At 57.2% G+C, this 26822-nt stretch overlaps 1 protein-coding gene across 3 annotated transcripts; it reads right to left on the reverse strand.

The window, feature by feature from the left end:
* Positions 1 to 37: 37 nt before the first annotated feature.
* EZH1 (enhancer of zeste 1 polycomb repressive complex 2 subunit) lies at positions 38 to 25500 on the reverse strand. 3 transcript variants are annotated; one of them, XM_038753922.1, is made up of 21 exons: positions 25449 to 25500; positions 14386 to 14454; positions 13481 to 13596; positions 13165 to 13293; positions 12439 to 12558; positions 11496 to 11616; positions 10824 to 11018; positions 10424 to 10526; positions 10159 to 10322; positions 9899 to 9990; positions 9100 to 9298; positions 8297 to 8499; positions 4961 to 5052; positions 4496 to 4536; positions 4012 to 4137; positions 3122 to 3300; positions 2629 to 2724; positions 2297 to 2378; positions 1935 to 2015; positions 1052 to 1136; positions 38 to 859 (listed from the first exon to the last, which is right to left on the reverse strand). In XM_038753922.1, exons 1-21 carry the CDS (start codon positions 25453 to 25455, stop codon positions 799 to 801), a joined length of 2361 nt encoding a protein of 786 aa, XP_038609850.1. In that variant the 5' UTR covers positions 25456 to 25500; the 3' UTR covers positions 38 to 798. The 3 variants fall into 3 exon arrangements, with proteins under 3 accessions (XP_038609850.1, XP_038609849.1, XP_038609851.1); XM_038753921.1 differs by having other exon boundaries at positions 13481 to 13601; XM_038753923.1 differs by lacking the exon at positions 4012 to 4137 and having other exon boundaries at positions 13481 to 13601.
* Positions 25501 to 26822: the final 1322 nt, after the last annotated feature.

A 26822-nucleotide genomic window follows, 5' to 3' on the forward strand; every position in this document is an offset into this window, starting at 1 on the left:
AACAAGTTCTGTCAAGCCTACCCCCCCCCCTCCCTCCCACCCTGACCGAGATGGGGCCCATCGCGAGCATCAGGCCCACCCGAATGCTGACACTCACGCTGGTGGGGGCAGGGGGGTTGGGAGGAGTGAGGTACCCCCCTCCTCACCCTCTAGTGTGTTCACACACATGCGCGCTTGCACAGACATACACACAAAAAACCCTTAGCAGCACAACAGCAGACTGAGCAGCAGAGCGGACGGGTGCAGAGTAGAGGCCTGGGTGAAGGGGGGCTGGGTGCAGGGGCTGGGGGCTGGGAGCGGGACTGATCTGACTTCAGGAATGTGCGGGCAGGATTTCCCCAAGGGGTCGGAGGGAGAAACAGAGGTGCCGCCTGACCCCAGGGACGGGTCCCCAGAATCGGCTCAGGGGCCCATAGTCCTGCCCTCGAAGGAGAGCAGGCCGGCAGGATTCAGCTCCCGCACGGCCCCCACATCTCTCGTCTCAGCTTGGCCGAAGGCTTTTCCTTCTAGGATTCTCCCCCCTCCCGGTGCCCCTCCAAGTGTCCATGCATCCTCGCCTCCCCTCCCCCCCGAGAGAAACAACAGCGGATGAGGGCTGGGTGACCTTGGGAGAGGGTCGCCCTTTCCGTTGCCCCCGATCTCCCCACGGCACAGGCTCCAGGACCGGGCCTGCGGTCCCTAGCCCCCAGACTCAGCTACCCTGCGGGACGGAAGCAGCAACAGGGTGAGCATGGAAGCAGACAGCACTGTGCAGGGGCACTGGGGCACAGGGGTGGGTGCGGGGGGTGTGTGTGTGCGCTACAGGACATCTGTCTCCCGCTCAATCCCGACGTACTTGAGGGCGTCTGCTTGGCTGTACCTGTGGGGACAGGGGAGTTAGCAGAAGGGCCCAGCCCCGCCCAGAATATTTTCCGTTATAGGGGAGAAGTCTGCCCCTCTAGAGTTGCAACCCCAGGGCCGGGATCCGACCCCTGCCCTGGTGACCCTCGGGCCAGGAGATGGCCGGTTCCCCCTGGACGGGGTGAGCCCCCCACCCCACGGGAAGCCTCACCTGTAGTCAAAGAAGAGCTCTTCGCCAGCCTGGATGGCCCGTTTGGCAAAGATCCCAATGCGATGATCTCCGTTCACCATCACCACTGAAACAAACAGCTTGTCTGCCTGCCTGCCTGCTCGCCTGTCCTCTGAACCAGTGTCTCGGCAAGGAAATGGCGGTGGGCACAGTGCAGGAAAGGGAGATAGGGATGAGGTCTTTCTGATCTCAGGGTAAGGTGGGTGAGGGGGGCCGCAGGGGCTCCCAATTTCTGCCCCACTGAGGCCTCTATGTGCTCTGGGGCCTCTGCTGTCGGGGGTGGGTGAGGTTGAGGGGGAAGAGGAGACTAGGAGGAGAATAAGGCGAGGAGGAGAAGGGGGAGAAAGGAAGCTAGGAGGCACCCAAACAAGGGCAGCAGCTGGACATTTTCTACTGGTGCCTTCCCTGGGTAGGTGTGGGCTTGCCCGTAAACCATATAAGCATATAAGCACGGCCCATATGTAGAGTGATCTGTATATTTAGTGGTATCTGTATACACAGATTTGCATATGCATACACGCACACGCATATATGTGTGTGCATATCTCTATATACAAACAAAAACCACTAAATATGTATCTATGCCTGTCTACCTGTTCTGTTTTGTTGTCTGTCTCCCCCCTTCTAGACTGGGAGCCCACTGTTGAGTAGGGATTGTCTCTGTTGCCGAATTGAACTCTCCAAGCGCTTAGTACAGTGCTCTGCACACAGTAAGCGCTCAATAAATACGATTGAAAGAATGAATGTTGCTGATGAGCTGCTGTGGAAGGGAAGAGAGAATGTTTGGGAGGGGGTGAAGGGTCAGGGTGCCCGAGGCTATGGGTCTGGAGAGTGAGGGGACCTGGTGGGAGGCCTGGGCACTCACCCTTGGCATAGCAGTTGGGGTTCACCGAGTGGTTTGCGAAGCGGATTTTGTTTCCTTTCCGAGTGGCATCGACCACAAAGTCTGCAGAGATAGATTGGGGATGGTTGGGGGGGGCGGGGGGGGCGGTGTTGGGGGCCACCCTCTCTCCACTGGCCTGAGCCTCGCTCCCTGACCTCTGATCTTTGCCCCTATCCCGAGCTGGAGCTAAACGCCTGTCCTGGAGCACTGGCACCCCAACCCCCACAACCCCCAATCTGCAAGATCCACCCAAAGCCTCCCCATAGACCTCTCCCTTCCCCTGCGGTGGTCCCAGTTGCTCTGACTTCCTGGGTCGAGGCAGGGGGCGGGACCCGGCCCCGTACCGTTGTTGAGGTTGAAGAGGAAGCTGGACATGTACTTGTCGTAGACCTTGCCCCGCCGGTCAGCCTCATCCTGAGAGATGAGCTGGAAGACAGGATGGTGAGCCTGGGGCCGGAGGGCGTCATCCTGGCCTCACCCGACCCCCCCACTCCCTGAGCCAAGGCAGCAGAGCCACTGGGCTGCCTCCTGCCCCAAGGCAGGGGATTTCCCACCATGAAGGGGGGGCCCTGGGAAGGGGCAGGCTGGTGCCCCGCCACTGGGAGTGAGAGTTTCAGGCCCCCGCCCCTGCCCGCCCACCTCCTACCGAGCCCCAAAGGGAAGGAGCGGGCCTCACCTCCCCGCAGTACTCGGAGATGAACTCGTTCCTCTGCACTGACTCCTTAATGAAGGTGCCCCAGCCCGCCACCGCTGAGGGGGCCAGGAGCAGGTGCTGCCAATGAGGGTGGGAGAGGGCACACCTCAGGCAGTGGGCACAGCACACCTCTGGTGGGTGTGTCTGCATGGGCGTTGGGGGGCAAGGGGGCTAACAGGGATGGGACCGGGTGCACGGGAGGTGGCAGGACCGTCCACCAGTACTGGCCGCGGGAACTGTTATGTTGCCAACTTGCACTTCCCAAGCGCTTAGTACAGTGCTCTGCACACAGTAAGCGCTCAATAAATACAATTGATTGATTGATTGAACTGAGGCCGCGGCCTGCGAGCCAAAAGGGGGAAACGGATGGGGGCCTCACTCCCCGCTCTTCCCGCTTTCCCAGGACGAGCGGCCTACAGGGTGGGAGCGAGCTGGTCATCCCCCCCCATTCTCGCCTGTCTGCGCGGGGCCGCACCTTTTTGAGGCCCCGCTGGATGCTGCAGTTCTTGCAGGTCACCACCTTGCAGTCCCAGTGCTCCGAGGCCCCGCAGGTGAGACACAGGTCCGGGTCGCACTCGCGCACGGCCAGGTAGCAGGGACACTGCTTGGTGTTGCATTGGGTCTTGCAGCGGCAGCCCGGGAAGCGATTCTGGCCTGGTGGGGGGGAAGGGTGGGGAGGGGGAGGAAGAGACACCGAGGCTAGCCGGGGGAGGGGGTGCCCAGAGGCAGGACCCTCCCGGGCGACCGGTGAGCCAAGCTTGTTGGGGGGTGGCGGCAGGGTGGGCCAGGGCTCCCTCCCGGCCTGGGAGCGATGCAATCAGTGCTCCCCGCTGGCGAACCCTGCGGTGCCCCAAGGCGGCAAGTCGGAAGCAGTTGCCACCCGCCCGGAGACGTGTGCCTCGCTGCTGTGGGCGGCTGATCTTTATCTGTGGCTACCGCCTAGAGGGGTGCGGGGGCCGGGGGAAGGGGCCGTTGGGCACGGGCTGCAGTTGGTAGCAGCTCTGCAAGGCCCCTGCGTAGCTGGAAAAGGCTGGCTGGGGGTCGGGGTCAGAACAACCAGGAGCTTGGTGGGATGTGGGCCAGCCCCGCCCCATCCCCTCACCAGCTGTGGGCCTCTCCCCACTGCCCCCAACCAGATTAAAATGGATTGAGTTTGACCAGAAATAGACATGGGCAGATTAGGAACTACATTCTAAATGAAATATCTTTTTGGAGACCCAGCAGGAGCAGGACGGAGGAGGGGTGTCCCCAGCCTGGCCAAGCTCCATCGGGGAAACCAGGCCGGCGCTGGGCTCAGCCTCCATCGGGCTTTCCTGGCGGGGGAGGCCGGGACTCATAGGGGCCGGAGAAGGGCGGGGTCCTCACAGTCGGGGTTGCACTGGCAGAACTTCTCGCAGAAATTCTGGGTCATGACGCAGGGGCACGTGCTGTCGCACGGGCGGTCCGGGTGGTCGCAAGGCTGGTAGTTGTACACCTGGCTGGCCGAGTTGTCTGTCGGGAGGACACGGCCCGAGGGGGCCGGGCTGGAAACCGGCTCTCTCCGAGGGAGAAGGTGGCGGGCGGCTGGTGGTTCCTAGGCCCTGCCCGGTGCGTGGAGAGGAGGGGCAGCCCCGGGCAGGGGACTTGGGGCCCTTCCTGGTGGCGGGAGGGGGGCTGGACCAAGAGCCCCTGTGGCCAGGGTGGCCACAGCCCCAACTCCTGAGGTCCCTCAGGGGTTCCCTCCCTGTCCCTGCCCAGGCCAGGCCAGGGGTTGGGGGGCTGCAAGAAGGAGGGCAGGGGACCACGGGGATGTGGGGGGCAGCCCGGGGTGACTGGTATGGGAGGGGCCGTGAGCCAACAGGGCAGGCACCTTTTTTAAGCTGAATCTTCCTGCAGTGTGCAGCCCACAGCCTGCAAGGGAGACAGGAGGGTTCACAGTCATTGCTCAGTGGCTGCAGGGAGGGGGAATACGGCGAGGAACGAGATCGTGGCAGGGGGAAGGAGGCTCCATGTGGCCCACGGCCAGAGTCGGGGGCAGGACAAGCCAATCCATGACAGCGTGAACCCTTTGGGGCGGGCGGGGGAGGTAGAGGGTCGCCTTCCAGCCGCAGTATGCAGGGGCGCACACCCCACAGTGGGGACCTGACCTGGGACACAGGGCTGAGGCGCCCCGGGCCAGGGAGACTCCGAGGGAGACCCGGAGGGGCCCCCAGACCCAGGCTGCTGGCCAGGGACCGACAGTCATCGACACAGTGTCAGCTTTGGCGGGAGGTGGGGGTCGTCCCCGAGGGCTAGCCCAGCCCAGCCCACCCAGCCGGCTTTGCTCGGCCCTCGCCTGTGCTTCCGTTTCTTCTTCTGCGAGGGGCTCAGCAGCTCGGCCGTGGGAAGCTTCAGGATCAGCGACTCTTTCACCGCAAACTGGAACACCTGTGGGCGGGGAGCGGGGGTCACCCCAAGGCCGGGCCGATCCGGGTTTCCGGCTCTCCCATGGCCAGGCTAGGCCCACGGGGGGTGGGGGGCTAGGGGCACCGGCTCCCTTTGGTGGGGCAAGGCTGGCAGGGCAGCCTCTTCTGCCAGCTGGAAGGGAAAGTCAGGTTGCCCTGCGGGTGAGTTGCGAGTGGTGGCCCGTGGGCGAGGATGGCTATTGTGGACAGGTCCGGCAGGCCACTCTTTAGGGGCCACCGGCCAAGGACAGGAACACCACTGATGGGCTCAGGCGACATTTCTCTCCTGGGGAACAGGCAGCCCCAGGAACCTCGCCGCTCGGCTGCTTCTCTTCAGGCCAGGCCTCTGGCACAGACTGCCCTGCAGTCTACCAATCCATCGTATTTATTATTAATAATAATGATAGCATTTATTAAGCACTTACTATGTGCAAAGCACTGTTCTAAGCGCTGGGGAGGTTACAAGGTGATTAGTTTGTCCCATGGGGGGCTCACAGTCTTAATCCCCATTTTACAGATGAGGTCACTGAGGCACAGAGAAATTAAGTGACTTGCCCAAAGTCACACAGCTGGCAATTGGCGGAGCGGAATTTTAACCCATGACCTCTGACTCCAAAGCCCGTGCTCTTTCCACTGAGCCACGCTGCTCCTCTAAGCAGCGTTTACTGTGCATTTAGCATTTACTGTGTGCAGAACCCTGTACTAAGTGCTTAGGAGACTGCATGCTTTCACACCTTATCAAAACACTTGTCCCCCTCCCTTCTTCCCTCCTTAACCGCCATCTTCAACTGTTCACTTTTCAATGGCTTCTTCCTCAGTTTTCAAACATGCCCATGTCTCCCTCTCTTAAAAAAGCCCTTCTAAGACCCCACGACTCCTTCGGGTTATTGCCCCATTTCCCTCCTACCATTCCTTTCCAAACTCCTTTAGCAAGTTGTCTACACCCGCTGCCTCCACTTCCTCTCCTGCAATTCTCTCCTTGGCTTCCAGCCCCTTCACTTCACAGATACCACCTTCTCAAAGGTCACAAATGATCTTCTTGCCAAATCCAGTGGCCTCTACTCCATCCTAATCCTCCTCAACCGGTTAGCTGACTTCGACACTGTGGACCACCCTCTTCTCCTGTAAACGTTATCCAAACTCGGCTTCGCTGACACTGTCCTGTCCCGGTTCTCCTATCTCTCTGGCCTCTCATTCTCAGGCTCTTTTGCAGGATCCTTCTCTGCCTCCCAACCCTTAACCGTGGGTGTCCCTCAAGATTCAGTTCTGGGACCCCGTCTATTCTCCATCTACACCTTGGAGAACTCATCGGCTTACATAGCTTCACCGGCCACCTCTATCTCCAGCCCTGATCTCTCCTCCCTCTCTGCAGTCTCACATTTCCTCCTGCCTTCAAGACATCTCTACTTGGATGTCCTGCCATCAGCTCAAACTTAACATGTCAAAAACAGAACTCTGCAAGGGGCTCAGCAGCTCAGCTGTGGGCAGCTTCGGGATCAGTGACTCTTCCCACCCAAAACCCTGTTCCTTCCCGACTTTCCCGTCGCCGCAGACAGCACCACCATCCTTCCCGTCTCACAAGCCGGTAACCTTGGCATTATCCTTGATTCCTCTCTCTCATTCAACCCACATTCAATCTATCACTAAAACCTGTCGGTTCAACCTCTGTATCACTAAAATCCGTCCCTTCCTCTCCACCCGAACTGCAACCACGTTAATCCAAGCACTTATCCTATCCTACCTTGATTACTGTATCGGCCTCTTTGATGACCTCTCTGCCTCTTGTCTCTCCCCGTTCTAGTCCAAATTTCACTCTGCTGCCCAGATCATTTTCCTACAAAAACGTTCAGTCTACGTTTCCCCACTCCTCAAGAACCTCCGGTGGTTGCCCATCCACCTCGGCATCAAACAGAAACTCACCATGAGCTTTAAAGCAGTCAATCACCTTGCCCCCTCTTGTCTCACCTCGCTACTCTCCTACTACAACCCAGCCCCAACACTTAATACCAAACTACTCACTGTACCTTGATCTCACCTATCTCACTGCCAACTATTCTCCCATGTCCTGCCTCTGGCCTGGAACAACCTCCCTCTTCATATCCAACAATTACTCTCCCTTTTCAAAGCCTTATTAAAGGCACATCTTCTCCAAGAGGCCTTCCCAGTGTAAGCCCTCTTTTCCTCTTCTTCCACTCCCTGCTGTGTCACCCTGACTTGTTCCCTTTATTCAACCCCCCTCCCGGCCCCACATTTATGTACATATCTGTAATTTATTTATTTAAATTAATGTCTGTCTCCCCCTCTAGACTGTAAGCTTGTTGTGGTCAGGGAATGTATCTGTTATACTGTTCTCTTCCAAGTGTTTAAGTACAGTGCTCTGCACACAGTTAAGTGCTCAATAAATGATTGATTGATACACTATAATAATAAAACAAACATATTCCCTGCCCACAATGAGCTTACAGTCTAACCATACCCAATCCGGGGGAGGGGGAGAGGAAGAAGGATCGTCCCATCCCATAGCTATACCCAGTGTCTGGAGGGAGGAGGATCCCGGCCTAGGTTGTGCCCGGAATCTGGACGGTGAGGGGATTCTGGTCGAGACTGCAGCCAATGTCTGTTGAGTGTGGGGTCCTGGCCCAGACCGTATCCAGAGTCTGGAGGGTAGGGGAATCTGGCCCAGGCAGTACACAACGACTGGAGGGAGAGGGAGGGGGAATCCTCATCAGAGCCATCCTCTCTCAAAGTTGGGCAAAACAAGGGCCACAACCTGATTTGCTTGCAACCATTCCAGCGCTGAGTACGGTGCCCGGCACATAGCCGGTAAGTCCTTAATAAATACCACAATTATTATTATTATTACTAAGGATTTGCTTGTATCCACCCGAGTGCTTAGTATAGTGCCTGGCACATAGTAAGCGGTTAACAAATACCATCATCATTATTATTATTATTACTCACCAGAGTCAAGATCCATGAGGCTGTTGTTGGGCGTGCCCTTGGTTGGTGGTTATGGTTAGTGGTTGAGCATGTGTGGGACCAGGGGAGGGGCGAGGGAACCCGTCAGCCCTCCAGGCAAAAAGGCCAGGGCCCAGATAACAGCTGTGGCTCCAGGAGCTACACTGCATACGGGTCTTCCCGATAGCTTAGTACAGTGCTCTGTACCCGGTAAGCGCTCAGTAAATACCACTGATTGTTGGATAGCCAGCCCACCGCAGCAGACATACCTGCTTGCAAGTCTTAGTCCCCAGCAGCCTGGCTATGGAGCAGAAGTTGTTGAAGTAGGTGCCATGAAAGACGCGGAAGAGGGACTCTTCGGCCCCCGTCCACTCCACGGCCTCCAGGGGTGCTTCCGCCATGCAGAGCTGAGCGGGGGCCGGGGCGGGACTGGCCTTCTGTTTGGTGGGGGTCTGGCAGCGGGAGTTGGCCTCTTGGGATCACCGAGGTGGCAGGAGGGGCATGGAGAGGGAGGAAGAGGCATGGCCGGAAGTCAGGCCAGTCGGAGGAAGCGCCTTTGACCCCCAGCAAACCCACTGTGCCCCATATGGAGGAACCACTCTGAAAACAAGCGGCTGGGGCATGAGGAAGGGGTGTGTGGGGGAAAGGGGTGGGGGTGGTGGAAGGAAAGGGGAGAAGGATCCATCTCTTCCCAGGAAGAGGGGGAGTGGGGATGGAAGAGGGATTGGAGGAGGAAAATGGCATGGGTGTGACCCAGAACCCGGGTGGAGCTCACTCTCGGGACCCGCTGGTCTTCAGTCCCGAGACAGATGTGCCCCAGAGGTCAGCCCAACCTCCAACCCGATCCAGGGGGAGGGGAGCTGTGCCCTCAGGGCAGAAGCATCTGTGGGCTCCTAGCTGGCAGTCGGGTGACAGCTACCTCCTCACTGACTTGTACTTCCCAAGCGCCAAGTACAGTGCTCTGCACACAGTAAGCGCTCAATAAATACGATTGATTGATTGATTGAGGCCCTGGCGTCCTAGATTCCACTGGGCACATGAGTGCGTGCACGTGTGTGAGTGTGAGCGGTACCAGAGGAGCTGGAGGCCCAGTCGTTGCCCGTGTCCCGGTCGCTGTCGCCCTCCCTGGCTTCGGCCGCGGCGGAGGCCAGAGCTCCGGAGCCCGAAGTGCCGGAGCAGGAGGCACTGACTGGGGGCGGTGGGCGGCGGCGGCGGCGGCTAGAGCACTTAGAGCGGGGGTTGTGCAGCATTGCGTACTCCTTGGCTCCTTCCTGCAAAGCAACTTTCCATCAGGGCGGCCAGACCGGAGGGCAGTGGGCGGGCGGCTCCCCCACGATTGGCCACTGAGTAAATGTCCCTGGGGTCTTGGCCAAGCCCCAGGGCCTTGGCCTCTTGGAGAGTCCCAAGTTAGGGGCGGCCGAGGGGAGGCCCGGGGCTCCAGGAGCCTTGTCCTGAAGCCGCTCCGGCACCTTGCTGGAAGGAGGCGATGGACAAAGTGGCCAATGTAGCCCAGGGAGGAGATATGTGGCCCACACGGTGACAAGTGGGGCTACTGCAGGACTGCACCCCCACAGCATCCACGAGGGCAGGCGGAAGGCTGTGGGGGGCTGTGCCCTCCTCCCTGCACCCCATCCTGGAGTCAGGGGGAGGGCCTGGCGGCTACCCAAGGCTTGAGAGTCACAGAAACTCCAGTCAACTCCCCGGTCCTCTTAAGCCCATTCCAAAGGGCTTGTGCGAGGCGGGGCTCCTGGCCGCCCCAGGGGTACGTGTGCTGGTGGTGGGGCTGCGGCAGGAACAATGGACTCCCCAGGCCCCCCCAGCCCCAGAGGAGGAGGAGGAGGAGACGGGAGGGGAGGCAGGAGCCAACGCACCAGCCACAGGAAGCAGTCTGGCCCACACGGGTCTGGCTCGATCTTGATTTCCTTGTTCCTGCGTTTGTATACGTTGGGGGTGGCGTGAAAGGCTGGAACACAGTAAACTGTTTTGCTCAAGAGCCCGGGCGGGGAGCCGCAGGAGCACGTCCGCTGGCATTGGCGCTGGGAGCTCCCAGCAGGGAATGGAGCAGGGGGAGGGATTCGTGTGGCCAGGAACGGGGAGGGGAAGGGAGGGGGCAATGAGACCCCAGACTCACGGTGCAGGAAGCAGTCGTACTTGAAGCAGCGCCGGCAGAAGAGGGTGTGGAAGGAGTGCAGGGACTGCTCACGCTGCACAGACTGGGCCCGGGGGCCGTCGATGTTTGGGGTGCACTGCGGGGGCAGGGCGGAGGGGTCCGACATTTCGGTGAGCTCCCGATACCTGTGGGAGACAAGGGGAGTGTGGGGTCCCCCCGGTCCCCAGGCCTCTGGTGAGCTCCCAGCGGGGGGAAAACTCCCAGCAAGGGGAGGACCAGCCCCTACCTCTCCTTCATGTCATCTGGCTCCCCGCTCTCGGGGAACATGGAAGAAACAGCACTGAAGATCATATCGTCGGGAAACTGCTTCCTGGGGCCTTTTTGGTTTCCTGAATTGTACATCCAAGCACACCTCGTGGGGCTGATTCCCAGCCCCTGCCGTCCCACCTGCCAGTCCCCAACAGCAGGGAGGGGCAGTGTCCCCGGGGCCTCAGCAGTGGGGAGGGGCCAGAGCCTCCAGTCCTCCGGCCCCCATCTGCCCCTCGGGTCCCTCTCTGGTAGGCCGCCTGGACCTCCCTCTCCACCTGCCCCTCCTATGCGGTGGGCTGAGTGACAGGTGAGTGGGAAGGTGGGTGGGTGTCAGGGGCCGGGCAGAGGAAGGGCAGGGTCGGGTGGGGTCTTGCCACCTTCCATGGCGAGTCTCTTCCTCTTGCGTGTGATGGGCAGCTCCACTTTGCCGTCCTCCTCCTTCCCGGCAGTGGCCTCGGCGCCTCCGCCCTCCTCCTCTTCCTCCTCTTCCTCTTGGTCAGAGTGCTGGTTCAGGGCGTCCACCAGCTCCAGGAACACGGCATCACTGATCAGGACCGAGCCGGGGATCATCTCTGAAGCAGGGAGAATGCAAATGGACGTGATGGGAGGCTCCAGAGCCCAAATGGGCTTTTTCCCCGGGGCCACCGGCATCCCCTGCCCCCTCATACATTCATTCAACTCAATCACTCAGCTACTTTTATTGAGCACATACTGTGTGCAGAGCACTGTACTAAGGGCATGGGAGAGTACAATATAACAATAACTATACAACCACCCCCGCCATCCAGGAAATGGGGGGCACAGAAGGAGCACTGTGGGGCACGACCAGCTGGAAAGCTGGTCCAGAGGGATCCCGGCCGGCCAACAGGGCACTGAGGGTAGGGTAGGGTCTCGCTTTCAGGGACCACCCATCTTCAGGGGTCTGACCACGGCCACTCGGGGAAGGGCCGGGAGAAAGGTCAGCGCAGCCCATCTGGCGGGGCCCTCCAGAGCCCTCCCCGGGCTCTGCTCCCCACAAAGACCACCCTGGGCGCCGGCCTGGATGCTACCTTCCTCCCCGTGCACTTTCCCATCGTAGTTGTTGATCAGCTCTTGGATGAAGGTTTCATCTTCATCCTTGACTTCGTCCCCCATGTAAGGGATATTGCACAGGACCGTTTCGTCTTCCACCTGCACGGACCAGGGCTCATGTCCTCCTGGGATCGCTTTGGGCTCCGGCCCTTGGAGGGAGCAGGCCATGCATCCCTCCCTCCTGGGGTCTTCACCCTCCCCCCCGTCCCCGAAGGGGCCTGCCCGGGCTCCCCTACGGCAGAAGCCGTCTCGGAAGCCTCGTGTTCTTGGGAGACCCGGCCGGGCTTGGCCCAGGCTCACTGTCGGGAGCCTATACAACTCAGATCGGGTGTTTGGGGAAAATGGAGGGGCATGAGCAGGGGTGGAGCTCACAGCACAGGTTAACCTTTGAGGAGCCACAGCAGCTACACTGCTGCATCACGGCAGGGGACTGAGCTTAGGGGCCTGGTGCCCTTTGGGTCCCAGGGTGGCCGAGTAGAAACAGCATAGGCCTGGGAATCAGAAGACAGGGGCTCTAATCCTGGCTCTGCCATATATCTGCTGTGTGACCTTGCGTAAGTCATTTCACTTCTCTGGACCCCAGTTAACTCATCTGTAAAGTGGCGATGAAGTCTGTGAGCCTCATATGGGACGGGGACTGTGACCAATCCGATTACCTTGTATCTACTCCAGGGCTTAGAACAGTCCTTGGCACTTAGTAAGCGCTTAACAAATACCACAGTAATTATCACTATTATTATTATTTATTACCACTCCAAATCTGCTAGACCCCCAGAACCTGAAGCCCAGCATTCCCCCAACCCCTTTAGGAAAGCCAGATGTGTCCCGTTTGACTAGGGGGTTGCGGGGGGGAGGGCACGATGGGATGGGGCGGGGGAAGCAGAGAGAACGGCCCACCCAGTTTTCGGTCGGCTCACGCACCATGAAATTCTGCTGCAGCGGGGACCAGGAGTACATGATGGGCACCAGGGCCACCGTGTTCAGGGACCTCATCAGCATGTCCTGGCTGGAAAAGCCGGCGAAAGCACTCTCCACGGTGCACTGCAGCACAAGGACAGGCCAGCCAAAGGGTAACGTCCTGAGCCCCTGCCAGCCCTCCCCGCCCACTCAGGGAGGAAGCTGCGCCCTAAGGGCCCTGGCACTGTCCGCGGGGATCCTTTCCGTTCACCACCACCAAGGAATCTATGCTGACGCTTGGCTGCCTGACCCGAGGGAGGGGAGTGCAGGCTGAAAAACACCAAACAACAGACCCGCCCATCCTGGGGTGGTGGAGGAGGAGGAGGGGGAGGAGGGTCTGGCAAGCGGCCTGGGGAGTGGCCACAGGGGTCAGAAGAGCCAGCTGACTAGAGCATCAGAAATGTGCTGCGGTCGTCCCCGAGCGGGGGACGGGTCGCCTGCACACAGGCTCACCGGCGACTCGGAGGGAATCCTGGGGCCCGAGGGATGGGCTGGGGAACTTCCTGGGGTTGTGGGAGGAGGTAAAGTTTTGGGGGCGATGGTGGCATGACTGTAAGCGGGAAGACGTACCCCTGTCTTGGATCCATCTGACCATTTCGAGGGGCTCCCTTTGGTTCCACTTCGGCCACTTTCCCTAGCTGAGCCCCGGGGGACCCCCCCTCGCCGTTCCCCCCCACGCCGCCCGCCTACCTTCTTGAGAAAGGGGTGACCGCTGATCGGCTTCATCAGCTGGACCGGCTGCACTCGCAGCTCCTTCCAAGCTTCATTCAGGAGCTGAGTTTTTTCCTGCACCTTCGCCAAATTGGCCACAAACAGGGCCTGGCACAGCCACGGGAGGGGCTTGAGAGTCCACGGGGAACCCCCACCTCAGACACGCCAGCATAACCGCCTTGAGGACGGGGCCCTCTTACCTCCTCACTCCAACCACGGGCCCATTCCCCACAAGGAGAACAGCTCCTCCCCACCCCTCCCCTGACCCCGTTGCCACAGGGCTGGCCCCTCTCACCTTTGCACCCATGTTGGCCTGAAACCGTTTCAGCTGGCGCAGCCGCATGTACTCAGACTTGACTTTCCTTTTCCAGTAAGTGATGCATTTGGAGGTAGGGGGGCCCGAGAGGGCCACTTTGCTTGGATCCGGGACAGACCGCAGGGCAGGAGACAGAGGGGGCGGAGGGAAGGAGGGAGGTAGAGGCAGGTGGAGGGGAGGAGCGGGAGAGAGCAAGCCCCATGCCCACACGCATGCAGGAAGTCAGGCAGGCACGTTGGGGACAGCCACGCAGCAGCAGGGGTAAGGACAGTGGAACAGTGACAGCACATTAGTGCCAGGAAGCCAGAACTCCCCCAGGCCCCGGGGGCTGATCCCCCCCTCCCCGCCATAGCCCGTTGAACTGGGGGCCTTCATCTGGCTCAGTGGGCCCTGTTTGGGCTCCGCCTCACCTACTCCTTGTCTGCCCCATGGCCCTCTCCCTCTCGCTCAGGGGAGATGGATGCTGCCCGCTCCGAACAGGAGAAGCCTGTAGCTCAGGGTAGAGCTGGCTCCGGGTGGCCCACAGGTAATGAGGAGGGTCCATGAGGGGAGGAGGGGGAAGGAGGAAAGAGGAGGAGGAGGGCGGAGGGCCAGGGGAGGGAGGGCTGAATGTTGCTCTGGATGGGTTTCCAAGGCTGGTCTGCCCCTTCCAGCTGAGCCACGAGCGTCTGAGGGCGTTTTTGGGAGGGGTCAGTGGGAGGGCGATTCCAAGGGGGGCCATGCCCCTACGGTGCCCCGAGGTGAGGCTTGGGTGGGCTGGTAGAGGGGTTTTTGTGGCCGGTGGGGAGAGTCGGTCGGGCAGGCTCGGGGGGAGGAGGGAGTGGGGAGGCAGGCAGGCTCCTTGAACGGCCGCCGCCTCCAGCCCCTTTATCCGTTCCACCTACCTGCCGGCGAGGCCGCGAGGAGGGCTGTCGGCCTTGGCAGAGTGGCGCAGGGTCTTCGGCGGACAGGAGCTGCCCGAGGAAATGGGAGAGTTTGGCCCTCTGAGGCGCAGGGCAGCTGCTGTTGGCTCTCCAGCCCCCGTGATGCTCTCAGGAGGCTGCCTGGCCCCCCGGACGCGGGTGGAGGAAGCAAGGAAGGGCCTGCGGACCCCTCGGACAGCCGGGAGCCCAGCCCACCCTGGAGCATCGCTGGATGTCCTCCTAGACCTCAAGGAGCCGGACGTTTCTGACTTAAAGAACCCACGTTACTTGAAACGTCTGGACTGTGAGAATCCCCGTGGCCGGGGAACATACACACTTCTGGTATTTGTTAAGCGCTTACTGCGCACCAGGCACTGTACTAAGGACTGGGGTGGATACAAACAAATTGGGTTGGACACAGTCCATGTCCCACACGGGGCTCACAGTCTTACTTCCCATTTTACACATGAGGTAACTGAGGCACAGAGAAGTCAGGTACAGAGCACTGTACTAAGCACTTGCTTAATCCCACTCAAGACCCATGGCACTCCTTTGCCAGTGATCCTCTTATCCTGGGACACACGCTGGGGCATGGCAAATGGACCCCTTTTCAAGGTCTGAAATGCCTTGTTCCCATCTCAGAAGCATCTACCAACCCTGTCATTTTGAACTTTCCCAAGAGCTTAATACAATGCTCTGCACACAGCTAGCAGTCAATAAATACCACTGATTGTTACCTTGTTACCTCCCCAGCACTTAGAACAGTGCTCAGCACACAGTAAGCAGTCAATAAATATCACTGATTGTTACCTTGTTACCTCCCCAGCACTTAGAACAGTGCTTTGCACATAGTAAGCACTTAATAAATCAATCAATCGTATTTATTGAGCGCTTACTGTGTGCAGAGCACTGTACTACGCGCTTGGGGAGTACACGTCGGCAACACATAATGCCATCATCATCATCATCATCATCACTGATTGATTGATTGTGGATCAGACCCGCCGCCTCTGGCCCAGAGGATTCCTCCAGCTCTGCCAGGGCTGTGGTGCCCAAAGAGAGGATGCCCTTTGCTTGGCAAGGCTCCAGGCATCTTCCGGGCATCTTCCAACCAAGGTGGGGCTCCGGCAGAAGCCCGAGATAGGGAATTCTAGACTGTGAGCCTGCTGTTGGGCAGGGACCGTCTCTATATGTTGCCAACTTGGACTTCCCAAGTGCTAGGTACAGTGCTCTGCAATCAATCAATCAATCAATCAATCGTATTTATTGAGCGCTTACTGTGTGCAGAGCACTGTACTAAGCGCTTGGGAAGTACAAGTTGGCAACATATAGAGACAGTCCCTACCCAACAGTGGGCTCACAGTCTAAAAGGGGGAGACGGAGAACAAAACCAAACATACTAACAAAATAAAATAAATAGAATAGATATGTACAAGTAAAATGAATAGAGTAATAAATATGTACAAACATATATACATATAGTAAGCACTCAATAAATACGATTGAACGAATGAATGAATACCCGAAGAAGCCTTGCAACCGTTTGCTGTGTGACCTTGAGTAAATCACTTAACTTTTCTGGGCCTGCTGGGGACTAATCCTTCTCCATCCAATTTAGACTATGGGGCCCATGTGGGAGAGGGACTGTGTCCAACCACATAAGCTTTACCTATCCCAGGGCTTAGAAGAGTACTTGACATATAGTAAGTGTTTAACAAATACCGTAAAAAAAAGGTCATCCCTTCTCCAACTGCCCTACCTACCCCCAGGACCCGGAAAAGGGGCATCCAGTCCCGCAGCCCAGGCACTCAGGGCTCCATCCACTGCCCCACACTCATGGCTGGGGAGGCATCACAGGCCAGGACCAACGGGAATGAAATTGGCTAGGCAAGATGCAGGTCCTGGGGACCCACCAGATGCTGACAAGGACCAGAGATTGATTTCCCACCAGTGAGAGTTGATGTCTCCCTGGTACCATGGCAGTGGGGTGGGAGAAGAGGGTTAGGGAGGGGAGAGAGGGTCTGCGGTTGTGGGCATGCTCCCAAGGAGCAGTGGGAGTAGTAATCGCTTTTAATAATAATAATGATGGCATCTGTTAAGCGCTTACTATGTGCAAAGCACTGTTCTAAGCTCTGGGGGGGGGATACAAGGTGATCAGGTTGTCCCACGTGGGGCTCACAGTCATCATCCCCATTTTTTACAGATGAGGGAACTGAGGCTCTGAGAAGTCAAGTGACTTGCCCAAGGCCACACAGCAGACATGTGGTGGAGCTGGGATTCGAACCCATGACCTCTGACTCCAAAGCCCGTGCTCTTTCCACTGAGCCACGCTGCTCAGGCATTTGTTGAATGCCTTCTGAATGCAATGCACTGTATGAAGTGTTTGGGAAATGAACGGACACAAAGGCAGCAGCCTACAGAGGAGCAGCGTGGCTCAGTGGAAAGAGCACGGGCTTTGGAGTCAGAGGTCATGGGTTCAAATCCCGGCTCCGCCCACTGTCAGCTGTGTGACTTTGGGCAAGTCACTTAACTTCTCTGTGCCTCAGTTACCTCATCTGGAAAATGGGGATGAAGACTGTGAGCCCCCCGTGGGACTACCTGATTACCTTGTAACCTCCTCAGCGCTTAGAACAGTGCTTTGCACATAGTAAGCGCTTAATAAAATGCCATTATTATCATTATTATTACAGAGTCCAGGGAGAGCATACCAGACAAGTGGCAGGGACACCTGTGTTCCCCTTCCCCGCTCCTGCCCAGGAGCAAGGAGGAGCAAAGATGCACAGAAAGGAGAAGAGAGAGAGAGGCTCCTTTCACTGTGGAGGGACTCTAGAGGGGAGACAGAGGGGGCCCACTGAGGAAGGCTCACCTCTGAGGAGAGCCTGAGGTTGGAGCAGAGGCAGCTTGGGAAAGACACAGGAGTTTTTTGGGTTTTTTTAACGTCATTTATTAAGCGCTTACTATGTGCAAAGCACTGTTCTAAGCGCTTTGTTTTGCAGGCTCACATCTCCACAACCCGCTCACCTGCTCATGTCCCAGAGGTTCCCTATCAGCAGAGGACACTAGTGCCACAAGGCCAGCTGGCAAAATGCTTTCAAACTGCTGCCCAGTACTATTCATTCACTCAATCCTATTTATTGAGCGCTTACTGTGTGCACAGCACTATACTAAGCGCTTGGGAAGTACACGTTGGCAACATATCGAGATGGCCCCTACCCAACAGCGGGCTCACAGTCTAGAAGACTTTCTCCTCCTCCTCCTCCCTTTCCCCACGAGGGCAGGCTGGCAGGGCCATTTGGCAGACAGGCGGTCAGTCAATCGTATTTATCGAATGCTTACTGCGGGCAGAACCCTGGTACTAAGTGCTTGGGAGGGTACGATAGAAAAATAAACAGACGCATTTCTGCGAGGCCCAGTCAAGGAGAGAGATCCCACCGCGCCCAGAGATAGTGAAGGCAATGGTAGCGGGCATCTCAGCCAGTTGTGATGCCAATCCAGGCACCTTCCCAGGAGCCGAGGAGGGGCCCTGGATGCCCCGATCGTACTGCAATGTTGCCCCACACTGCCCACCAGGAAGCAGAGGAGTCCGGGAGCCTGCAGGATTGGCACTTGGGCACATTTTAGTGGGCCGAAAGACCCGGGCTCCTTTGGTTCCTACAGAACGATGCAGGATTTTACTGCACATTTGGGCTCGAATGTGATGGCAGAATCGTGCCAGCAGTTGTGGAAGGGTCTTCTGATGAGGCCCATCGGCCTGGATACAGCACGACGTGATGTTGGGAGAAACGGGCGAGCGGCCGGGGCCAGACCCAGTGACTACCTCACGGGGGCCAGGGGGTGGGGTCTCTTCATTGTAGTTCTGGGCAGACACAACTCCCACATCCTCTGCTGATAACGTGGCGCCCATGGGTGTGGCCTGGACACAATAACACACCTCGGCCACCGCCACGGCTAAGTGACAGGACACCCTCCGCCACCACACCCCCAGTCGGATAGCCCAGCAGCGTCCGGGGGACACAGTGCCAGGCACCCATCGGGGAGGCAAGGGAGGCAATTCCAGCCCATCCGAGCGGCTCCAGGACCTTGCGGGACGACAGGACTGCAAACCCGGGCATGCGGCGGCTCCAAGCGGGCCCCACCATGGGAATCTCCTAATGCTCCTTCCAGCTACAACCAACCTCATTACCCCAACGGTCAGTTGGGACAGCAAAGCCTAGTGGATGGAGCCCGGGACTGGAAGTCACGCGACCGGGGTTCCAGTCTCAGCTCTGCCTCTGAGCTGCTGGGTGACCTCGGACAACTTGCTTCACCTCTCTGGGCCTCAGTTTCCTCACCTGTGAAATGGGACTAAGTTACCAGCTCCCCTTACAATTGTGTGGGGAGCCCCATGTGGGAAAGGGACTGTGTCCAATCTGATTATCTCCTGTACACTCAGTGACTTAGGACAGGGCTGAATACAACGATGATGATGATGACAATGAAAAGAAATAACTACCACAGCCCTTCCAGCTAGAAAGCAGCACTGATTCCCCCATCAAGCATTTGAGGAGCAGCGGGGAGGGACCTCAGAGGCAGAGATAGAGACAGACAGACAAACGGCAGCCTGCTGAGACCAGAACGCAAGCTCCCTTGGCTACGTTTCAGGCTGACCTCCCCCTCTCCATTGGAGCAGTGCCTAATGGACACAGCACAGGTCAGAAGGACCTGGGTTCTGGCCCTGGCTCCACCACTTCCCTGCTGTGTGACCTTGGACAATTCACTTAACTTCTCTGTGACTCGGTAACCTCATCTTTAAAATGGGGATTAAGACTGTGAGTCCCATGTGGGACGTGGACTGCGTCCAACCTGATTATCTTGTAACTGCCCCAGGACTTGGAATAACGCCCGACACGTATTACGCGCTTAACCAACGCCATAAAAAACCCTCCAAAGAACCTGCTACTACATTGATCCAAGCACTTGTTCTCTCCCAACTTGATCACTTACTGCATCAGCCTCCAGCTTCTCCCCACTCCAGTGTGTCCTTCACTCTGATGCCCAGATCATTTTTCTAAAGCAACATTCAGTCCACAATCTCCCCACTCAAGAACCTCCAGTGGTTGCCCACCCACCTCTGCATCAAAGAGAAACTCCTTACTATCAGCTTAAAGCACTCGATCACCTTGCCCCCTCTAATCTTCCTTCTACAACTCATTTCACTTCTCTAACGCCGACTTACCTGCTGTACCTCAATCTTGCGTATCTCACCGCCGACCCCTTCCCCACTTCCCGCCTCTGGCCTGGAACTCTCTCCCCCTTCACATCTGACAGCCGATTACTCTCCCCGGCTTCAAAGTCTTATTAAATTCACAACTCCAACAGGTCTTCCTTGACTAAGACCCTCATTCACTCACTCCCTCTCCCTTCTGCATCAGACTTGCACTTGAACTGGTACCCTTTAAGCACTTGATTTTCACCCCACCCTCAGCCCCCAGTCCTTCTGTACATAACCGTAATTTATTTTAATGTCAGTCTCCCCAAGTAGACCGGAAGCTCCTTGTGGGCAGGGAATACATCTAATAAGTCTGTTATGTTGTACTCTCCCAAGTGCTTAGTACAGAGCACTGCACATAGCAACCGCACAATAGATATGACTGATTGATTGCCCCAAAATTACAGCGGTGGAGCAGCCTGCTTGGGAGGCAACATTTCCCCCATTAGCCCAGCTGGCTCCTTCTTGTAGATGGCCTCAGTGGACTGGTCTGGCCGGTTGGCCGCTTGTGCGGCAGGAGACCCTTGGAGGGGTAGCCACATTAAGACTCTCCCAGCTCCTCTGAGGAGAGTCTTGAGAGAGCCGGCACTGGACAGGCTGAGCCAGCTGCTGCCAGGGGGCTGGTGTGGAAGGGTAGGGGGGAAGGTGCATTCATTCGTTCATTCAATTGTATTTATTGAGCTCTTACTGTGTGCAGAGCACTGTACTAAGCGCTTGGGAAGTACAAGCTGGCAACATATAGAGACAGTCCCTACCCAACAGTGGGCTCACAGTCTAGAAAGGGGAGACAGACAACAACACAGAACAAGTAGACAGGTATCAATACCGTCAGAATCAATCAATCAATCGTATTTATTGAGCGCTTACTGTGTGCAGAGCACTGTACTAAGCGCTTGGGAAGTACAAGTCGGCAACACATAGAGACAGTCCCTACCCAACAGCAGGCTCGCAGTCTAGAAGGGGGAGACAGAGAACAAAACCAAACATACTAACAAAATAAACTAAATAGAATAGATATGTACAAGATAAATAGAGTAATAAATATGTACAAACATAGATACATATATACAGGTGCTGTGGGGAAGGGAAGGAGGTAAGATGGGGGGGGATGGAGAGGGGGACGAGGGGGAGAGGAAGGAAGGGGCTCAGTCTGGGAAGGCCTCCTGGAGGAGGTGAGCTCTCAGTAGGGCCTTGAAGGGAGGAAGAGAGCTAGCTTGGCGGATGGGCAGAGGGAGGGCATTCCAGGCCCGGGGGATGACTAAAATTATAACGATATACACATCATTAATAAAATAGAGTAATAAATATGTACAAATATACACGAGTGCTGTGTGGAGGGGAGGAGGGGAGGGTAGAGGGAGGGAGGGGGCGATGAGGAGGGGAGGAGGGCCAGGCGAGGAAAAAAAGGGGGGGCTCAGTCTGGGAAGGCCTCCTGGAGGAGGTGAGCTCTCAGTAGGGCTTTGAAGGGAGGAAGAGAGCTAGCTTGGCGGATGTGTGGAGGGAGGGCATTCCAGGCCAGGGGAAGGACGTGGGCCAAGGGTTGACGGCAGGACAGGCGAGAACAAGGCCCAGTGAGGAGGTGAGCGGCAGAGGAGCGGAAGGTGCGGGCTGGGCCGGAGAAGGAGAGAAGGGAGGTGAGGTATGTTTTCAACAGCTCTCTAATCAGAGCTCCAGAGTTCCTGCAGGCCACTCAGCCCAGCAGCAGACTGGGAAACGTTCGGGGCCCCTCCCTGCTCTTTGCTTTCGTCCAGGACCTCAGAGCTGAATGCTTGGCAGGATCGGGTGGGGACGCACTGGCCCCAGTGCGAAAGGAAGGGAGAGCCACCATCTGCTCAAGCTCAATTAACGATCAGGGGGCCGCCTGCCTCAGAGTGTCCACCCGCTCTGGCCCAGGGTGGCTGGAGTTGCAGCTGGGTGGAACCGCAGGGATTTTCCAGTGAGCAACACATCCCCCCACCCCCTTCCAGACTGCACAAAGGCCGCCGCCCCCATCCCCCACTCCCCCGGAAAGAAGATGCACTTGTTTCCCAGCAAGATCCTGGCCAGCTGCCTGGGCTCGGACACCAAACCAGCAAGCCGACGAGGACTCTGGGTCGGTCGTCCCTCACATCAATCACGGTGTCGGCGTGTGTTATCTAGCCTGTTCATATGGGCCAGGATGAGAGGGCAGGGCAGGGAGAGCAGGGAAAGTGGGAAATCCGTGTGCTCTGGTACCCATCAACAACCATCATAAATAAATGATCTGTGTCTGCCTCCCTCTCCCTTTAGAGTGCAAGCTCCTGAGGGCAGGTATCACCAGTGATTTGAACCAGACCTCAGAAGGACCCAGGGAGTTGCTCTGCCCACCGCAGGGTCCCAACTTATACTTCCAAAAGATGAAGAACGGGAGCTACATGGCTTTGTTCACAGTGGGATCCAGAGAAGCAGCATGGCAATAGTGGATACAATAGTCATAATAAATAACTGTATTTTCTATTGACAATAATAATAATAATAATGGCATTTATTAAGCGCTTACTATGTGCAAAGCACTGTTCTAAGCGCTGGGGAGGTCACAAGGTGATCAGGTTGTCCCACGGGGGCTCACAGTCTTAATCCCCATTTTACAGATGAGGTAACTGAGGCATAAGAAGTTAAGTGACTTGCCCAAAGTCACACAGCTGGCAGTTGCACTTACTATGTGCCAAGTATTGTACTAAGCACTGGAGTAGGTACAAGATAGCGGATACAGCACAGGCCTGGGGATCAGAGGGTCATGGGTTCTAATTCCGGCCTCACCACTTGTCTGCTGAGTGACCTTGGGCAAAACATTTCGATTCTCTGTGCCTCAGTTACCCCATCTAGACTGTAAGCTCGTGGGCAGAGAATGTGTCCGTTTACTGTTATATTGTACTCTCCCAACCACTTTGTACAGTGCTCTGCACACAGCAGGTGCTCAGTAACTTTAGTGACTGACTATAATGGGGATTGAGACTGTGAGCCCCACATGGGACAGGGACTGGGTCCAACCCGATTTGCTCATATCCACCTCAGCGCTTAGTACAGTGCCTGGCACATAGTAAGCGCTTAATAAATACCACAGTTATTATTATTGTTATCCATCGGCATCCCACCCTGGCGACACTTCCCGGGACCCGGTGGTGGTGGTGGGGGGTGTCCTTGAGCCTTTCCCACTCTGATCGATTCTACACTTTACTGCTGCTGCTACTCCTATAGCCGTGGCACGGATCATCTTCCCGACATGTCACTCGACCCGTATCCCTCTTCTCCCTAAGCCCCTCCAGTGGCCTCCTGGGTTTCTCTGCATCCTACAGAACCACCTTCCAGTGAACTTCCAAGCTCTCTGCCCTCTGGCCCCTCCCTGATTTGCTGACTTTGCTCCTCCCAAGCCAAGCTTCTAGCCACACTTTTGCTATCGATTCTTCTGCCTCTGTCCCTTCAGTCACACTTCTGTCCCCCCAGCCTGGAACTCCCTCCCTCCCTCCTTCCCGACAGTCCGATCCCTTCTTAAACCTTCTCTTCTCCAAAAAGCGTTCCCCGATTGATTTCCCAGCACTCTGAATCACATCATCCCTTTGGTCAACTCTAGCATGTCTGAACGCATTTCCACCCTTCTGAGCACTCATGCATAGATGCCCGCTTTATTTATTTCTGACTTCTCTTTTTCCCCCTCTTCCACAGGGCGGCCTAGTGGAAAGCTCAGGACTGAGAGTCGGAGGATCTGGGTTCTAATCCCAGCTCAGCCACTTGCCTGCTTTGTGACCTTGGGCAACTGAACTTCTCTGTGGCTCAGTTTCCTTAGCTGTAAAATGGGGATTCAAAAGCTGGTCTCCTTCCTCCTCAGTCTGAGAGCCCCACGTAGGACAGGGACTGCGTCCGACCTGATTATCTTGTGCCTATCCCAGTGCTCAGTACAATACTTGGCACACGGTAAGTGCTTAATAAGAGACACAATTATTTATTATTACTACTATATCCACCAGACCTCAGCTTTCGCAACCTTCAAAGCTTTTTAAAATCCCACCTCCTGCAAGAGTTCCCCAACAATTAGCAGTACCCCGTTCTTATCAACACTTCAACCCCACAGCACTTACGTATACATTCGTAATTAATTTATATAAATGCCTGTCTCCGCCTCTAGACTATAAGCTTGTTGTGGGGACGGGGAACGTTGTCCACCAACCCTGCTACATTGTACTCTCACAAGCACTTAGTCCAGTGCTCAGCACACAGTAAGCGCTCACAAAGCTTACTGGAAAGAGCAAGGGCTTGGGAGTCAAAGGTCGTGGGTTCTAATCCCATTCTGCCACTTGTCTGCTTTGTGACCTTGGGCAAGTCACTTAACTTTTCTGTGCCTCAGTGACCTCATCTGTAAAATGGAGACTAAGACTGTGAGCCCCACGTGGGACAACCTGATTACCTTAGATCTACTCCAGTGCTTAGCACACGGTAAGCATGTAACAAATACCATTATTATTATTATTATTAACGAATAAGACTGAATGATCGATTCAACCCCCACTTGTACTGAAGTATTTATTTATGACCCTTTTCAGCACTTGTATATAAATGCAAACGCATTATTCCTATGTCTCGGAGAGGGGTGTAAACTCCCCGAGGCTGGGGAACGTCTCTATTCTCTCTCCCAAGCGTCGTTTAGTGAGGTGCTAAGTGACCCGTAGGGGGCGCTCGATAGACCATCACTCCTCCCGTCCCCACCACTATATCACTGCTCCCCACACCTCCCACTTTTCCCCCAATTAATCCCGGCCCCACCCCAGGCCCACTTTTCCCCCAATTAATCCCGGCCCCACCCCAGGCCCACCTTCCCCCAATTAATCCCGGCCCCACCCCAGGCCCACCTTCCCCCAATTAATCCCGGCCCCACCCCAAGCCCACCTTCACCCACCCCTGGCCGAGGACCCCTTGACTCCTTCCTCCCCCCATCCTCTCCCCTCCTTCCCTTCTCTCTCCCCTCCCTCCCTTCTCTCTCCCCTCCCTCCCTTCTCTCTTCTTCCCTCCCTCCTCTCTTCTTCCCTCCCTCCTTTCTCTCCTCTCTCCCTTTCCTTTCTCCCCCCTCTGCCTCCCCTTTCTCCCCCTTCTCCTCCCTCCTCCCTCCTCCCCCCTCTCCTTTCTCCCCTCCCTCTCCTCCCTCCCCTCCCTCTCCTCCCTCCCTTCTTCCCCCTCTCCCTTTTCCTTCCTCCCCTCCTCCCCCCTTCCTCCTCTCTCCCCTCCCTCCCCTCTCCGTCCTCTCTCCCCTCCCTCCCCTCTCCCCTCTCCTCTCCCCCCTCTCCTCTCCCCCCTCTCCTCTCCCCCCTCTCCTCTCCCCCCTCTCTCCCGTCCCTCCCCCCCCTCCCTCCCCCTCCTCCTTTCTCCCTTCCCTCCCTTCTCCTCTCCCTCCTCCTTTCTCCCCTCCCTCCCCTCTCCCCTCCTCTCTCCTTTCTCCCTTCCCTCCCCTCTCCCTCCTCTCTCCCCTCTCCCCTCCCTCCCCTCTCCTCTCCCTCCTTTCTCCTCTCTCCCCTCCCTCCTCCTCTCTCCCCACCCTCCCCTCACCCTCCTCCTCTCTCCCCTCCCTCCCCTCTCCTCTCTTTTCTCCCCTCCCCTCTCCTCTCTCCCCTCCCTCCCCTCTCCTCTCCCCTCCCTCCTCTCTCCTCTCCCTCCCCGGGCCCGTTCCTGCGGGCGGAGGCGCCGGGAGCCCGGCAGTCGGTCGGTCGGTCGGTCGGTCGGTCGGTCAGTCCGCCCTCCCCCCCCGCCCCCCCCCCGCGGGCCCAGCCCCCGAGCCGGCTTGTTTACTCACTCCTCATCCATCCCGAGGCTCGGAGAGCCGGGGCCGGGGCCGGGGCTGGGGCCGGGTCCCGGTCCCGGTCCCCGCCCCCTCCTCGGGGCGCCCTCCTCCTCCTCCTCCTCCTCCTCCTCCTCCTCCTCCTCCTCCCGCTGCTGCTCTCTCCTTCCTCCTCGCCGCCGTGTGTCGGCCCGCCCGCCCGTGTGCCCGTCGGTCTGTCGGTCGGTCCGTGCCCCCGGGGTCGGGCTGCCGCCCCCTTTCCCCCCTGCGCCTGCGCACAGCGCAGCCCCGGCCCCAGCCCCGGCCCAGGCCCTTCCGCGCTTGCGCAGTTCGGTCGCGCTCGTGCGCCCCCTTCTGGCCGCGAGACGCAACTGTCGCGTGCCGGCCGCACCATCCCCTCCCACCGAGCACCTGGAGGCTCGGGGCCGGGCCTGGGGGGCTTCCAACTCACACCGGCTCCCCAAGACCCTCCCACTGTCCCTTGGTCTCTCCAGAAATGCCGTTACCACTACTGTTACTACTACTACTACTACTACTACTACTACTACTACTACTACTACTACTACTACTACTACTACTACTACTACTACTACTACTACTACTACAGAGAAGCAGCGTGGCTCAGTGGAAAGAGCACGGGCTTTGGAGTCAGCATTCACGGGTTCCAATCCCGGCTCCACCAATTCAGTCATTCAGTTGTATTTATTGAGCGCTTATTGTCAGCTGTGTGACTTTGGGCAAGTCACTTCACTTCTCTGGGCCTCAGTTACCTCATCTGTAAAGTGGGGATTAAGACTGTGAGCCCCCCGTGGGACAACCTGATCACCTTGTAACCTCCCCAGGGCTCAGTACCGTGCTTTGCACATAGGAAGCACTTAATAAATGCCATCATTATTATTATTATTCTCTGGGCCTCAGTTGCCTCATCTGGAAAATGGGGATTAAGACTGTGAGCCCCCCGTGGGGCAACGATTACCTTTAATCTTACCTTTAGTGCTTGGCACACAGTAAGTGCTTAAATATCATCATCATTATTACTAGTATGAGGTGTATGCACACGTGTGTACACACACATGCACACGTGTGTACACACATACACACGCAAGCACACCTTTCCCACCACTATTTGCGACCTAGGGGTCGTTTGGCTAGGAAATGATGCAAGCCCACATCTCCAGTTGGCCCAAGCAGGCTTTCCTGGCAGACTCTGCAAACCTCCTTGCCCCTCTCATTCATTCATTCATTCATTCATTCAATTGTATTTATTGAGTGCTTACTGTGTGCAGAGCACTGTACTAAGCGCTTGGGAAGTACAAGTTGGCAACATATAGAGACGGTCCCTACCCAGCAACCTCTCCACTGCTGAGAGACCCCCCAGGCACAGCCAGA

The sequence above is a fragment of the Tachyglossus aculeatus genome, chromosome 11 (genome assembly GCF_015852505.1).
Source record: "Tachyglossus aculeatus isolate mTacAcu1 chromosome 11, mTacAcu1.pri, whole genome shotgun sequence".
Classification (NCBI taxonomy): Eukaryota; Metazoa; Chordata; class Mammalia; order Monotremata; family Tachyglossidae; genus Tachyglossus; species Tachyglossus aculeatus.

What these genes read in the sequence shown, in the direction of transcription:
- EZH1 (XM_038753921.1), bottom strand. An exon ending in GGACTAAGACTTGCAAGCAG is followed by an intron (nt 5,053 to 8,296) that starts GTATGTCTGCTG and finishes CCCCGCCCACAG; the next exon opens with GTGTTCCAGTTTGCGGTGAA. An exon ending in GAGCTCTTCTTTGACTACAG is followed by an intron (nt 860 to 1,051) that starts GTGAGGCTTCCC and finishes CTGTCCCCACAG; the next exon opens with GTACAGCCAAGCAGACGCCC.